The 16158-nt window shown below is 38.4% G+C and overlaps 2 protein-coding genes and 5 long non-coding RNA genes across 9 annotated transcripts; 4 read left to right on the top strand and 3 right to left on the bottom strand.

Moving 5' to 3' along the window:
• The first annotated feature begins 595 nt into the window (after positions 1-595).
• Positions 596-2057, top strand: LOC124204426. Its single transcript, XR_006878880.1, has 2 exons — positions 596-1132; positions 1562-2057. It is a non-coding gene; the product is annotated as an uncharacterized LOC124204426 (long non-coding RNA).
• A 264-nt stretch (positions 2058-2321) lies between these two features.
• Positions 2322-3367, top strand: LOC124204425. The gene is made up of 3 exons (XR_006878879.1): positions 2322-2608; positions 2674-2767; positions 3032-3367. It is a non-coding gene; the product is annotated as an uncharacterized LOC124204425 (long non-coding RNA).
• A 565-nt stretch (positions 3368-3932) lies between these two features.
• Positions 3933-5460, bottom strand: LOC124204200. The gene is made up of 3 exons (XR_006878779.1): positions 5347-5460; positions 4184-4316; positions 3933-4098 (listed from the first exon to the last, which is right to left on the bottom strand). It is a non-coding gene; the product is annotated as an uncharacterized LOC124204200 (long non-coding RNA).
• Positions 5461-5510: 50 nt separating this feature from the next.
• Positions 5511-6028, top strand: LOC124204201. Its single transcript, XR_006878780.1, has 3 exons — positions 5511-5632; positions 5698-5922; positions 5982-6028. It is a non-coding gene; the product is annotated as an uncharacterized LOC124204201 (long non-coding RNA).
• Positions 6029-8104: 2076 nt separating this feature from the next.
• Positions 8105-9262, bottom strand: LOC124204078 (extensin-2-like). 2 transcript variants are annotated; one of them, XM_046601089.1, is made up of 2 exons: positions 8811-9162; positions 8105-8740 (listed from the first exon to the last, which is right to left on the bottom strand). In XM_046601089.1, exons 1-2 carry the CDS (start codon positions 8854-8856, stop codon positions 8154-8156), a joined length of 633 nt encoding a protein of 210 aa, XP_046457045.1. In that variant the 5' UTR covers positions 8857-9162; the 3' UTR covers positions 8105-8153. The 2 variants fall into 2 exon arrangements, 1 of the variants encoding a protein (XP_046457045.1); XR_006878738.1 differs by having other exon boundaries at positions 8661-8723; positions 8811-9262.
• A 121-nt stretch (positions 9263-9383) lies between these two features.
• LOC124205962 lies at positions 9384-15932 on the bottom strand. The gene is made up of 3 exons (XR_006879522.1): positions 15698-15932; positions 14945-15118; positions 9384-9443 (listed from the first exon to the last, which is right to left on the bottom strand). It is a non-coding gene; the product is annotated as an uncharacterized LOC124205962 (long non-coding RNA).
• LOC124205960 lies at positions 10361-14310 on the top strand. 2 transcript variants are annotated; one of them, XM_046603563.1, is made up of 9 exons: positions 10361-10515; positions 10693-12430; positions 12490-12606; positions 12703-12798; positions 12883-12993; positions 13113-13178; positions 13240-13344; positions 13414-13563; positions 13626-14310. In XM_046603563.1, the coding sequence occupies exons 2-9, from the start codon at positions 10708-10710 to the stop codon at positions 14102-14104; spliced, it is 2847 nt and encodes a 948-aa protein (XP_046459519.1). In that variant the 5' UTR covers positions 10361-10515; positions 10693-10707; the 3' UTR covers positions 14105-14310. The 2 variants fall into 2 exon arrangements, with proteins under 2 accessions (XP_046459519.1, XP_046459520.1); XM_046603564.1 differs by having other exon boundaries at positions 10408-10515; positions 10696-12430.
• Positions 15933-16158: the final 226 nt, after the last annotated feature.

Here is a 16158-nt window from a genome sequence, read left to right as displayed (position 1 = left end):
GGTCAGAGTCCTAGATTGCAAGTCTCCACTAGTGCCGATTCAGTGGCAGCGGTTTGTTTAGTTAGCAAATCAGGAAGTCTGTAACCAGGCTGGGCGAAAAGAAGAGTAAAAAGAAGAAAGATAAAAAGAGCCAGAAGGGAAAGACTACGACACTAAAACTTCGTTACTGATCGACGGCTAACGCGGAAAAAACAGCAACAGTGGAGACAATGTTCATCAACCATCGCTGATTGTTTTGGGGACCTTTCTTTTCCAATCTAACCTTTCGGGAATGCGGTGGTGCTTACATAGAATTTAAAGAATTCATGTTGAAAGTAGTCTTGATAATTATTTTTTATTTCTCTCTTAGATTTTACTTGTCAAATCGCATCTTTTTGTCCTTCCAAGACAGTAATGACACAGTCAACAGTTCATGTTTTGTCTTAATAATTCACAAGAGATACCTCTTGTCATAGACACTCAATAGATAGTTATGCATGTGACTATGAAATGACGAACTATAATCGGGTAAATAAGAATGAGTATATTTTCTACCTGTGTCTTCCTCTTCAGAACAACTTATAATTTCTGTTTTTTCTTTTAGAAATTTTGCGGTAAAAAGAAAAGATGTATGTGATGATGGTTAGCAGCCACTAACTTCATCGAGTTAACTCCAATTTCCGTACAACTACGCAAAAGGCTTACGACATCCAGGCTCGTTTAAACCACTTTGAGCTCGAACAAGTGAACAACAGCCAAAAGTTCCGCTCCTCTGGCTATTATCCATCGGCCATCTCCCTGGAAAGAGGCCCATTCGAAATCAACTTAGCTGTCTATACTATTGATGAGCATCCAGCACCTATGCCCATTGCCCAACTACTACGAGTGCCAACTCTCCAGCAGCCGCGACACTTGATTGGTACAATCTTCGACCACCACTTATCTATCTGCTGCCCACTCTTCTCACTTAAGAAGAAAGAAAAGGAGCATCAAGCATACCTCGATCGCAGCGATGACTGAGTACTAACAGAGCAGTTTAAGAGCTATACTGCTTATTATTTCGGCGTGTGGCGTACCGTCCATCATTTTTTATGGGTGGTGGCGATTTCTTGGTGACGACGAGGTTATCATGATTTGACGAGGATGATATTGCGTGAGTATAAAATTTTGTATTTCTTTGTATATTGTTGTTTCTAAATATCCATTGAGTATAGATGAGCTAGAATGGGGATCGTTTTCATGTTACTGTTCTCGTAAGATGAGAACAGCTTTTTACGGGACCCATTCTGAAAGTTTACTCCCTTTTTTCGTTCGGTAGTAGGCCCTACGTGTGAAACATTCTTTAACATCTTTTTAGTTTTACACAACTACTAAGAAGTCCTAACACGCGACAATGCTTTGATTCCCTCTTTCAAGATGCGAGTCAAGCGACCAGCCGACCAAACAGTGGTGATAAAAATGAATGGGTTGTGTTTTTGTGTATCAAGCGTGATTCGTGAAAGTGTTCTATATCCTTATGTCAACTCATCTTTACCAGCAAGTTGGAGACCTCAAAATGCACCTGGCTTTTTTTTATACGAAGGAAGGAATCTGTCGGCTGTCACTAGGTGGCTAAAATATGTCCACCAGGTAGCGCAGTGTCTCCGTGACTCATCATCAGCGACGAAATTTCCGCCATTGTCTATTTGTTTCCAAGTCACTAAGCGGAAATGTGTTACTTCTCACCATGCCGTGTGTTTCTACATTGTCCAACAAGTTAAAAAAATAAGTGTTCTATTCTGTTTTGGCTTTCTTAAGGCTTTAATTACTGAATGTGTTTTTATGTGTTCATTTTCAGGTATAATCTATCCTTTAATTTACACTTGGCCAAATCATCTGATCGCGTGGCCTGAAAGGCTGAAACTTCTGTCATGCTTCTGTGTATTTCTCATAGCCTTCTACAGGTACGGCCACTTAACTGCCACTTAACTGCCACTTAACTGCCACTTAACTGTAGAAGGCTATGGTATTTCTTCGAAATTTCGTCTGTTACTAGGAATGGCCGAATGGCTGTACGTCTCATCCCATATGGAAACAAGTGGCAGAAATAGAAGTAATTCTGTTACATTTTCCCACTGTACATTTAGTTAGTTGATTAGCATAGATTCTTGAAGAACTTTCAATTCTTAGTCAACAAAGCTTTATTTTTGAGATGGTATGACATAGTTATTCTTTATTTTATTACATATTTTTACGATCTTATTTTTGCCTTGCTTGCAATGATATCCTAGAGGAGAAAAATGTACTGCCCAATTGTCTTTTTTGACATTTCCATTTAACCATTTACTATCTTCTACTATCTTTTCTAATGTTTTAACCAATTTTATCATGAAGTAGAAGTTAAAGAGTTGTAAATATTGGAATTATAAAATCTTTTGCTACCAGGTGGTGATTGACAAAGGAGCCACAACCCACAAGGCAGTGTAGGATGACTGTGATGGATGATAAAGCTGTTAACATTTTATTTGATTGAAAGAGGTTGAACCTGTTCGACCGTGTGAGATGTTTGTGCACGTACATACCTACATTACGACTAATCAAACTGAAAATGATTGTCATTTTCTTCAAAGTGCAGTTGCTTTCTGTAAAGGTACTCAACTCTTTGTTAAGATAACATTTTTACAGTCATAGTTAATCCTTGATTCTTAATCATAGGTGAATCTTCTTTTTTTTGTATTTTGAGAACACAGCACGTGGTCAAATTTAGACGTTAATCAAAGGCACTTGCTACCGGAATTCTCCACAAACGGTAATTCTTTCTTAACATTGGTTTTAGTAAGGGATTATTAGTTTTATTAAGATAATTGGTGTTTATTAAATCAGTCAATCTCTAAAACAGATTCTATTTATTATTCGCGATAATAAATCACTTAACTGCTCTTGATTCAATAGAATTATAACACCACAGAAATTTTACAAAATTTTGCCTTAAGTATCTGAATTTTCCCTGCTGGTTTATTTGACAAACATGTATTTTTGACTGTATATATAATAAATATTTTGTCTGTGATAGGAATTGTCAGCCAGGTTAAGTTGAAGCTGTTTGCTGTTGCTGTCTTATGCAGAACACTCTACTTGCCATCTTGCTGCTTTCTGACTGCATAAATTGGGAAGCTGCCTTTTTTGCATATTTACAACAGCTTGTTACTTGTTTTTGCTTCATACCTGATTTGTTTCATAGGTTTTGTCACTGTGTTGACGTTTAACTAATAACTGAAATTACCTGTGGTGTTGCAGTCCAATGTTCTGTTGCCTGCCTGTTCCCTGGTTTAATTAGTACTCAAACAAAATTGAATTTACGATGGAGGTCATTCTTCCGTTTCTGTGTCGGTATGGAAGTGGTTGAGCAAAATGTTTGTTTTGTTCTATTTGTTTTCGCGGTTTCTCAGAAAAATTCTAAAAATATATTTCATTAAATTATAAATAAAATTTTATAAACATAATTAATAACTTGTGCTATACATTTACAATATTAACTACCTTGCATTTTACAGTAGATTAAGACGGAAAAACAATGCCTTAATTAACTCCTACCAGTGAGATTACCTGGCCAGTGAAGCAGAGTGAAAAATGTGTGACTAGTTTAACTAGGAAATGCTTAATCTTAGTAAGATATCTGGTTAGACTCGTGACCCTCCAAATATTTTCCTCGGATCATGCACCTTCCAAGTCCCCGTTTGACCAGAGCCCTCCCCTCCTCCTGGTTTTCACAACGGGTGATTGTTTGGTGGTTAGTTAGGGAAACGGGGCCACAGAAAAGAAGGAAGCACAGATATGCACTTGTAATTTATCTACACAAATTATATCAGTCTTCAATTCCGGCAATCTCTTATCAGTTTCCAAACAACTATAACACATAGAATGATTAACCTGAAAGGAAAGTACATTTAGGTATAATTTTCAAACCATTTGTAGTGACAGAAAGCAATACCTCAAATCTTACATTGTCCTAAATTAGAACTAAGTGATGATTACCACAAAATCTTGAATAGAAACATTGACTTGCTGTTGCCTGCAACATAGATAGCAGCAAAGAATTTGTTCTGGGGAAGGCATCAATATCTTGAAGATTTACAAAATCTTGAAAGGGAAAAGTTAACGTTAACATTTTAAACCTTAAAGAACACAGTTGATTAAATTTTTTAAAAATGATATGATGAAATACCTTGAAAGAAATTATTTAGCTTCAGAAGACATAGCATGCGAGCTTGCACTTTTTGATTAGACCATTTTATTTCTACTGTCACGAGCACCTACGTACCGTTGGCCAGGTACACGAAAACTTCAGCTGAAATTATCTTAAAACATTTAACAAGCGATCTCCCACTCAACCGGACCGAAATGGTGGGGGTACTTTTCGGATCGTAATCCGGAAAAGAACTTTAAAAATCCGGACTAGGTCTATTCTGTTCAGAATCGCAAGGCGATTCCAACGGAATTAAGTCCGGATTTTTATCTTTTCCCGTTCACGAGATAATCACGGTTGAAAATCGTGAAATATCACGAAAACCCAAAGTCTCCCCGTTCGACTACATCGCTTTTAGCCGTATATTCGGCTTGTAAAAAAAAACTAATTGATACAAAATGTAGCCCTTTCATCCCTCTTTCAGAATCCAAAAGGATTTTTTATAATTCTTTGAGATGTTTGAGATATCACGATTTTTGTGATACCCCCATTTCGACAAATTTTTCAGGCATTTCATTCGGCGTTGCCGATTGCCGTATATGTGCTTTTCGCCCCCTTTCCTGTCCACTCCTTCGCTTTTTCCCTGTTTCCTATGTATCAAGGCCTTGTATATCGATACAGATGGGACTTGATACATAGGAAACAATGGAAAAAGCGAAGGAGTGGGGGCGAAGTCACATATACGGCAATCGGCAACGCCGAATGAAATGCCTGAAAAATTTGTCGAAATGGGGGTATCACGAAAATCGTGATATCTCAAACATCTCAAAGAATTATAAAAAATCCTTTTGGATTCTGAAAGAGGGATGAAAGGGCTACATTTTGTATCAATTAGTTTTTTTTTACAAGCCGAATATACGGCTAAAAGCGATGTAGTCGAACGGGGAGACTTTGGGTTTTCGTGATATTTCACGATTTTCAACCGTGATTATCTCGTGAACGGGAAAAGATAAAAATCCGGACTTAATTCCGTTGGAATCGCCTTGCGATTCTGAACAGAATAGACCTAGTCCGGATTTTTAAAGTTCTTTTCCGGATTACGATCCGAAAAGTACCCCCACCATTTCGGTCCGGTTGAGTGGGAGATCGCTTGTTAAAAGAATGAGTAAGAATCATTAGCTAAAGATTGAGTGATCAATTACTTAAAAACATTTAACTCATTATCCGATCTCCGTTTTTTAACTATTAAATTGGTTTTGAGTAACTTATGAAATTTACGACGTCATGTGCATGTATGTGCGACCATGCGACTGTGATTGTGCAACTAACATAAGATTCAAAACTCATTACTAGATGTCGCAAATGTCGTTCTTGTTGTTCCTACGTTCCTTTTATGTCATGAACGGGACGAAACGGCCGAAACAAATTGTTGCTAATTATACTTCTATTCCTGTGATTTAAAATACCAAATTGAACTTCGTATCTTATGTAAGTTTATCTTTACCTAGTTTCCTTATTTTTCTATTATACCAACTTATTTCTTCAAATTTTAGATGCATAGCTACTGTCAGTCATCCCAACAAGTTGACTTAGCGCTCAGTCATTTTCCATGGTCCATGAGATCCTCATTCTGTCAAAAGCCTAAAACTCATGTTTGAAGCACACACATAGTGGAATAAAAATGTGCGGAGATAAGGTATTTTCCCATTACTGCTACCACACCAACCACACCACGTCAGATGCCTTAGCCTTACTAAATCATCACCCATATGATAAAGGTAAGTTTCAATATCACCTCTCACCATGCTACTGCAATACTTCATGACAATTTCTTTAGCGTCAGGAAATTTATCTCAACTTGAGGAGTAATGCTGTTGGTTGCTGTAATTCCATTATTACGGTTTTTCATCATGGCATTTCAGTGTGCTTCTTAGAAAAGGTAAAATTGATATGCTTTTTTAAATTTTTATATTTTCATTAATGTAACACATTTTTTTAACAGACGACGCAAGATCCCCACGGACATCCTTGAGCCAATGCTGGATTTTGTCCATGAAAGAAGAGGGACTTCCACCAACGTTCTGCTCCATCCTTATCAAGACGTACGCTCATCCAGCTTCACTGCTTCAGTGCTTCATATGCTGCTAGCCTGCTACACAACTTTTCTTGCTTCACTGGCGAGTTGGATCACTTCAGTTGCTGTGACACACCTGCAGTCACTCACCACGGGATTATGGCCAGGTACCGGACAATTTACTTATTTTCGCAGATTATCTACTAGTAATCTATTTGCGTTAAACTCTCTGTCTGTGTAATAATTTCAAAATCAGGCCCTTCTTGCGCACTTAAGTGTTACTCAGATGTGTTATTCTTTTCTAACGCTAGATGGCTTTTCGATAATTTTAGCTGTCAAAACAGTCAGTTTCAGTTACTTTTCAAAAGCATCGGGAGCTATTTTGTGGAAATTTTTAGTGAAAACTGACGATTACTATTCCACCAACAAAGCTCACTTGTTAAATTTTCGATATTTGCTTTTTTTTTCTACTTCCGGTTTGCTCATTTCAGTGAGTAGTTCAGTAAATATTCATCTGACGTACAAAAAAACCACATATTCGTGATCCTCGTCAAATTTGTGGTAAAGTTCGTGTTTTGTTTTGTACGATTTCGTACTTCCGGTTTTGAGAATTTTCCTGAACTATAGTTCAGGAAAATTCTCGATTTTGGCCAAATTTTGGATTTCGTTCAAATCACAGCTATTCGACCCCACATTTCATGGAGATCACGAATATTTGGTTTAATTTGACGACAGCTCAATGGTTAAGGCGCTATCGCTTACTTCCGGTCTGGTTCCGGAAAATTTTCATAGAACTAGCAAGTGAGCTTTGTTCTGTGTACATTTCTGACTATTGAAAACTTAATTTTAAGTAATTCAAAGTGCGCCTTTATAGTTTTGAGCCAAAAAAACACAGATCAGTGTACCTATTGTATTATGTAACTTTTATTAGCATGTAACTTAATAAGAAATGTTTTGTCTCAGGTAATGCAGAGGAGACGTCGAGAAGATGGACACCTAAACATCGCCGGTATCTCAAAAATGTCAGCGCGGATCTTCATTTGTTGTTGGTAATATTTTTGTTGTTGTTTGTGTTAGTTAACCCGTTGGCTGCCACGCCTTTGTTCTCCCCTAGCTCCTTAGCACGGGCCGCGCTGTTCGGTCTCGTGGTTTACATGCCGCGGGATCGAGAGTCGCACCAGCCCAAGATTCGCCGCAAGGCGCCTGTTAGGCAGTGCACCATAGGGACTTCCCCCTTGTCGATACGGTGATGGATTCTAGAGGCGTGCATTCCATCTTCTCCTGTCACCGTGTCAGCCCGGACTTGTCAGCAATGGCAAGTCCCACCTTGGTCATGGATCCTTCAGACATGGCGCGTAGAGTAGTAGAGAACAACCTACGGGTTGTATGGCGTGGCAGCCAACGGGTTAACTTAAGTGTATGTATGTATGTATGTATTGTGTAAATTATGTGACTGTAAAATGTGGTGGAATTGTGGGTGGAGGTGGGACAATATAACAATTCCTTTTAAAGTTTTTTGTTTGCTGTGACTTATAATTTATAACAAAATAATGCTTAGAAGTTGTATCAATATAGTTCTTACAACTTTGAAATTTTACATTTACACTAAGTAATAGGCATGTGACTTGATCTCCAGACTTTTTCAATTAACTTCTATGAGGAACCAAACTGCAACTGCCATGAACGCCAACTAAAGTTAAAAACACAGAACTATTACCTTTAAAAATTTAGAGTAAACAGCAGTACGTCTCTTTCGTAACTTACTTTGAAAATTAAGTCCGTCCAATTACCAGAAAATGTCCGAATGTAGAGCGACTGGAGCAATAGCCATTTCAAAAATAGATAAGATCCAACAAAAGTTGGAACACGTCGCAATGTCAAAACTCTCAGTTTAAAAAATTTATTTGCTCATTACAGAATAACAATTCTGAGTGACTAGTAACTATTAAGATATGACAGACAAATCCGAACACACATAAATAAAATAGAAATTTCGGCTCTAATATTTAGGAGAATCCATGTAGTAAACTGGAGAAGCGTATGCAGTGGTGTAACATTCAGGTGCCTTAAGTGTAGTAGTAACTCGGGGCAGAGGAATACTTCGAAGCTTCGGTGTAGTAGCTGGGGGCAACGTAGGTTGTACTGTAATACTCTGGTGCCTTGGTTGTGTAGTACTTGTGAGCCACGGTTTAGGAGCTCTTCAGGTGTGGTTGTGTAGCTCAGAGCTGAGTAGTACTTGGGCGCTACGATGTAGTATTCGACTGTTTTGGTGGTGTAGTACTCCGGTGCCTCGGTGGTGTAGTACTCCGGTGCCTCGGTGGTGTAGTACTCCGGTGCCTCGGTGGTGTAGTACTCCGGTGCCTCGGTGGTGTAGTACTCCGGTGCCTCGGTGGTGTAGTACTCCGGTGCCTCGGTGGTGTAGTACTCCGGTGCCTCGGTGGTGTAGTACTCCGGTGCCTCGGTGGTGTAGTACTCCGGTGCCTCGGTGGTGTGGTTATAGTATAGCTGGGAGCAGAATAGTACTTGGGAGCAGAATAGTACTTGGGAGCATCATTACCGTTATCTGGAGTAGCGCAGGTTGTAGTGTAATACTTAGGTGCTTTGGTGGTGTAGTAATCAGGCGCTTTGGTGATGGCATGTGATGCGATGGTGATGTAAGTTGGGGCAGAGTAATACTTCGGGGCTTTGGCGTAGTAGCTGGGAGCAGCTAAAGTTTTCGTGTAATACTCTGCATCCTTGGTGATGTAGTACTTGAGGGCCTCGGTGTACTAGGCAGGTGTTACGTATGTTGACGTTGTTGTGTAGTAAGGCGATGACGTGGTGTAGTACTCTTGCGCTGCTGTTGCTTGGTATCCACCATACCCAGGAGACATCGGTACACCAGTGGTCGACCCAGCCATCAACGATACAACACCCAACAGCAGCACGACGCCATAGTTAACAACACAACTAATAAATTTTAACATTAGTAGTCAATAATAAGTGGCATATTTACAACTAAACAAAAGTAACTTTTAATACAACACTCCATTTAAAAACAGAATATTTACCCATGATTGCGAACTGATTTAACACGAAGAAGAAGGCAGTTGGTGACAGATAGTGCGCCGCAGTTGTTGCCGTGTCGGAGATGCTCGCTCGACTAATTTCAATCGCCTTTTCTCTCTCCTTTTATACAATTTTTTTCCTCCCTCCACCTCTTAAGCCTTGCGGCTATTGTACCTGCTTGATAATGATGAAACACGTGTCATTCTCACCCAACCTCTACATGACATGCACTCTTCACACACTGCATGACACGTTTTACGTATTAATGATCTCCGTGACCTTCTGCAGGTTGACGTTGCTGGGGATGGGTCTACAACAACCAATATCAAAATGAATACCAAATGCTTATGTTACACGTACTGTTCTCACCCAACCTCTACACCACTGCATGACACCTTTTACGTATTAATGATCTCCGTGACCTTCGAAAGTGAAAGACTTGCAACGGCCTTTCCTTCTGCAGGTTGACGTTGCTGGGGATGGGTCTAAAAAACCGATATCAAAATGAATACCAAATGGTTATTTAACACATCCCGTTCTCACCCAACCTCCCAGCAAGACACGTTTTACGTAATAATCTGAGATCTGATCTCCGTGACCTTCGAAAGTGGCAGATCTAGAAACTGGCCTTTCCTTCTGCAGGTTGACGTTGCTGAAGATTGGAATGGGTCTACAACAACCAATACAAAAATGAATACCAAATGGTTAGGGCTTAAAACTCACTTTATACCAATTGACATTTAAGTCATTGGTAATATCAAATGATATTTATGTTTTTATTTTGTTTTTTATTTATTTAAATTTATTAAATTTATTTTTTATGTATTTTATCTTCGGCTTGATAGGGAATGGTTTTTATGCCGCGCGAATCCAACATATTTCCATATGTAATGCCGAGACTCTGGTATAAAATCCAATTCGTATGAGGCTTTTTTTGATATTTCTGTGTTAACACGCAGTTATGCGTCAAATTATTTAGTCTGTGTATCGCTTAAAAGGATCAAAATTCTAATCAAAAGATCAAAGTGTTCTGCGTCTTCGACCCACAAACCACAAACACATCAAATTTCAACTCTGTTTATACTTGATGACGTCAACTTCATGCGCATGAGCCTGTCTTCATATTTCTGCATGAATATTACGCAGTAAATTTTGAAGAGTTACAGTGTTCACATTCAGTTTTAAATATTCTCAGAAAGTGGTGTCAATAAAACTTCTCCGTACATCTCATCAGCAATCAGTATCTGTGGTAAGTTAGGACTTCTTCAACTACGTGTAATTAAATTTTTCTAAAATTGGTTCAAGAAATATTTGTGTTTAAAATGAATTGCAATTAAAAACAGAAATCTCTATCCCCCCCTAAAAAAAAATATTTGTTTTTATTCACTTTTTGATGATTTTTTTTTTTTTTTTTTTTTTTATAAAGAAGTTGTGATTTAAAATGGCCAAAATTCCGATGAGGTCTATCCTCACCATCTTTTTGGCATTTGCTGTTTGTTGTAATTGCAAAACAGCGAGTCCTGTCGTTTCTTCCTCTTGGGCGAAACTAGAAATTTCACCGGATACGACAACCATGGAGTTTGGCAATTTTCTCGTTGAAATTTATGAACACTCCAATAATCACAAAGCAACGACGACAACCAGCCAGAAAAAATATTTTTACTCTCCCATTGCTCTATTGGACTATAAAAATGCCATAAGTAGATTGAACAACGTAACGAATAAACAAGAGATGAGATTTAGCATTGAAATGTGGAACGACAAAGTTCAAAATGAAGTTGTGAAACATTTGAGAAAAATCGTGGGGAAAGAAATACAATCCGATAAAGTGAGAGTCATTCCCTTCGAGAAGGTCATCCTCAAGAGCAACATACCCACATCAGATTATTCTTTATCGCCAGTGTGGACGAATTATGACAAGAGCAAGACCCTTTGGTTTCATCTGTTTTGTGATGACCGAAAAGTCTGCGACAAACTGGCCAATGAAATGCGTTCAGATCCCACTCAATTCCACCACTTTAAACTCCTCTACAGTTTGTCATCGCAGACGTCGCAAACCAAACAGACGACCATCAGCATCGGCAGCGTCACTTCCGGTCAAATGGTCACTTCTCTTTTACAGAAATTTGGAGACAAAAAGGACATTTTTCTGACGGCTAGCGACGAAAAGAAAATGTTGACGGAAATGGCCACCAACATCCGAATGGACACATTTGACGACTCCGAGGTCGGGTCTCCGGACACGGAATCTCAAATTTTAAATATTTTAACGGAGCTGCTGGCCGTTTCCAGGGCGGCCATAAAAGATCAGAGCGACAAAATGTGGGACTCGGTTTTCTGGAATGAGGACAATTACCGGCCGGACAAAACGACGAAAACTTTAAATGAAATCATCAAGAAACTGGACAAGGAAACTCAAAAGAAACTGGCGGATCTGTTTCAGAAAGCGGAGAGGCAGTCGGAAGGAACAGAAAAATCAACTTCGAGTAATAAAGACGCGGAGAAAATACGAGAGGAACAAACTCGTCGCGAAAATCAATCGAAAGATACAAATGAAAAGGAAATGAGAAGATCACAAGCAACGGATCGAGCGCAATCCAGTCGCAATCAAACTCGCAATGGCAAATCGAATACAAACAAACTTGACACGGAAGTAAGTGGCGGTGGGTTCGGCGTTAGTATTGGCGCTAGATTCGGAGTAGAAAATAGCAACACGCACAATAGCGATCAACAAAACGAAAAGAGTGAAAACGCAAAGAAAAGTTTGGATGAACATAATAGAAATTTAGAGAATAAAGAAAGAATCCAGCACAATTACGACTCAAACAATTGGGCTGACGTTGATAGAATCAGTTCAACAATTTCAGGGAAAATGGCAAAAGATTCTGATAGTTCACGGCGGATCGAAATTTCAAAAGAAGACATGGAGAAATTATTACAGGAAAGTAGAGACCATGTCCAATGGGATGGAGAGAAATTCGTGCCCAAACCCATGCAACTGAGCAGAATCAATTTGAGCAAATTTCGCGACTCTCAATTGTTTCAGGATCGCAACGTTCGTGTCCGTTACACGACCGCTGAACTGTCGGCTCCAATCAAATTTATGGATCATGCGGGATTGACCGTCACTGACGAATGGAACAATTTAAAGGATGAACTCAGAGGTTTTAAACCATTTTTCTGATGAACGAAATTATTTACTTAATAAATAATTGCATTGCAGACACTAGAGAACTCTTAAAAACAACTGTAATGAACTTGGCGAAAACAAATACCGAACTGGGTAATGTCAAGCGAAATTTAACTAACACGGAAATCGATTTGACCAATAAATTAGAAGGTATTTTAAAATAATTAAGAAATGGAAAAAAAAAAATTGGTCGTTGATTTGATTTTATAACCATTTTAAAATTTGATTCGCTGTGATTACACACAGGGACGAAACAGGAGTTGGGGAAAACTAAAACCGAAACGGAAAAAACGAACGCCTATCTCAGGAAAGTCGTCACTGATTTATCAAAAAAATTGAATGGTATACTAATGCTATTTTAAAAAATTTATAAGAATGCAATGTAAGCAAAATGCAGATGATAATTTAGTTCCTTATAACACACAGGGAGCCAGCAGGAACTGGCGAAAATCAAAACGGAGTTGGAAAAAGAAGAGAATAAAGAAGAATTTATGAAAACGAGAAAAATCGTCGACGACTTATCAACAAAATTAAATGGTAAGCTAAATACCATTGTTATACTACATTTTAAAAAAATTAGCTACCATAAAGAAATTCTTTTAGCGACTGAAAAATAATTTATATGACATTAATTGGTTGTCCGTGATTGTGTTTAGTGAATTTGCAACGATTGGGTTACGAACTAAAAACCGTCGAGGAAAATCTAAGAAAAGAACTAAATGGTAAAACTCATACCTAAATTAACATAAAATTGTTTAAGTGTAATTGAATGGTATGGTCCAGCAATTTTTAATAATTTGGAAACAACAACAACAAATTTGGCCTCAGCGAGAACGGAATTCAGCAACATCAAGTCCGACGTTTCGAATTTGACGACCAAATTAAATGGTAAAATAATAAATGGGAAGTTATTTAATTGTTGTATATGAGAGGATTAAAAAAATTTACTTTCTACAGCCCGAACGAGTGAAATAGTCGACATTGGTAAAATGCCAACCTCCTGTTGGGATCTGGAGCGAATGGGACAAAAAGTCAACGGATTCTTTTCTGTAAAAGGAGCGAAGAAGATGGAAACGGTTTACTGTGACTTTTATCCTAATGGAAATGGTACGACTTGTGTTAATTTTGCTTGTTATTGTTTGTCTAATTCTTTCGTTTACACTTTACAGACAAACAGAAATGGATCGGATACGCCGACATCAAATCAGCGCCCGTCCATTTCTACGTCCAGAGAAAAAATCATTTCAACACAATTGGAACTCCTATTCCGTTCGAAGTGGCGCTGGTAAACGAGGGAAACGCCATGAATTTGACATCGGGGAAATTCACGGCACCGCGACCGGGAATTTATTTCTTCTCTTTCACAGGAATAGCGGAGTTTCCAGAGAAATCTTTTTATTCTTTTTTAAAGCTTTCTTTTTATTTGAACGGTAATAATAGCATTGGGAACCTTTGGATTGAAGAGAGTACCCAGAGTTATCAACGAAGTCCTGGTTCCCTCCAGTTTACGCTCAGTATGAAACCGGGGGATCAAGTTTGGGTGGCAATTATAGAGCGGACAGGGGCAGTTTACCTGTATGGAAATAATGGCACCTTTTCACATTTCACTTGTTTCATGTTGGAGGAGGAAATTGCCGCCTCTCTTTGAGATTAAGTGGTCATTATCCGAAATGCGCGAAATGATAATCGACTGACATTCGAAACGCAAATGAATTCCTTTTTTTTCTTTTTGGAGATGCAAATGTCGACAAACTTAACGCACGGGAAAATGAGGTCTTTATCTACAAAAATGTAGAGTTTGAATACCACAATTAAAAAATACTAAATACATCAGTTTGTTGCTCCAAAATTAAGAAAAATGGAGGTTTTTTGTTTAGTTCTGATTTCAGAAGAGATGAAGAAAACTTCAACAGAAAATAATGTAGCGGCGAAAGAAAGAAACAGCTGTGTAAAACACTAAGCGCCAGTAAGTAAAGCCCATTTAAGATCTTTAGTACAGTGAGCACGATGAAACTATTGCATCAATGAAAATATTCAAAAAGACAAAGGCGGACAAAGGCTTGAAATGTGTTCACTTAAAGTTCTCAATTTTAAACAACTGGAACTCCGATTCCGTTCGATTTGGTGAACGAGGAACATGTCATGAATTTTTCTCGTAACGAGCTCCTCTTCTTTTGTCGTTTGCCCGTAGCGTTCGCAAGAAAATTAGAAAAATTCGATAGACCACGCAATCGCAATCGTTCACTTTAGGCTGGTCGAGTATTTTGAGAAGAGTTAGCAAAAAAAAAAAAGGATCTTCATTATGGGGGACGTTAAAGGGACCGATCAGTGCTTCAGCGGTCAGGAGCACCATATTAAAATTATTGGACTACGAAAGCATCGATTAATCACGGGGTAATTAAAGGCTTAAAGCTCGGCAACAAGCTCGGCAAGCGAAACAATTAAACGAAAAGCCAATTTCAACCGACAAAATAAACTTTGCACTCACCGAACGTTGAGTGATGGCGGATGTCTCTATTGGCGGAATAAATGTCGTGGGGTTGGTTCATGAACGTTCATGCCTGTTTCGCGGCGAAGTGGGGGCCATCGGCTGACGTCGTCTTTCGGATGTGTGTACGTCGTTTTGTCGATAAGAGTACCGGTATAGTATACTGAGTAGCACCTAAATCCAGACACATTAAAGTTAAAATTAATTTGTCGATTGATTACAATTTTTAGATCAAAAGCTAAACTGACGACACAGGTCGTTACAAAATTTATTAATTCCCTTCGATCACTTGAAGTGAAAAATAGAATTGTAGCACTCCTTTTATTGAGACAGAGAAATTTAAAATTCAAACGTAAGTGAAACAATCTGCAATCGAGAAATCGAGAGAGAGTAGCCAACAAACGATCAGAAGCAATAAGCAACAAATAGTAGAAAAAAAAACAACAAAAATAAGCTATTAAAAAATGAAGCTTTGGATCCCCGCATACCATTTCCATACCATACCACCCCGGATACATACATACCATTTTTGTCAGTCTACACTATTAACTATTCTATCACATGTTTAATATTCCCTGAACCAAAGTTGAAAGCATGTCTATTTGAATGAGAAATGACAAGTAATTCAGCACTGCTTGTTGGTCCAAGCTGGACAAAACAAACTAATTAGTAGAAAAGTATTATTTCTCATCGTAGAGTGTACCACGAAAGCAAATATTTCAGCTGTAATAAATAATCTGTTTAGAAACTTACTCTTTTTTCACACACAGAGAAGACAAGAAGATTGCTGAGGAAGGCCAATTGAATGAATTTATGATTTGGGCATTTGGCTGATTAGCTATAGATAATTTGGGACAGATTCTAATTCAACAACAGATCTGAAAAATCGACATCACATATTCAACAGGGTCTTTACAGTTCAGGGACTTCAGAGATCAGAAGTCTTCAGTTTCATGGCTCAGACTCTCAGAGCCTACTGTCTCAGATTACGGGTAAACAAAGAGAATTTCCCCGTCGTCTGCAACGTAAGTATCGCCATCTAGTAGTCATAGTATCAACTATTTATTTGAATAGTTCTCGTTGATTTTGGCGCACAAGTACAAGTATAAACAAAATAAGGTGTATTACCCCTTGATAAATCTATACAGAAATCAGATTTCCTTATATCTTTCCGCATATTTGGGGGAGAGCAACAGTACTACTATTTGAAATTT

This window comes from Daphnia pulex, chromosome 10, assembly GCF_021134715.1.
Source record: "Daphnia pulex isolate KAP4 chromosome 10, ASM2113471v1".
Lineage (NCBI taxonomy): Eukaryota > Metazoa > Arthropoda > Branchiopoda > Diplostraca > Daphniidae > Daphnia > Daphnia pulex.
The sequence above is the reverse complement of the archived record's forward strand: the minus strand, read 5'-3'. Positions and strand labels throughout refer to the sequence as shown.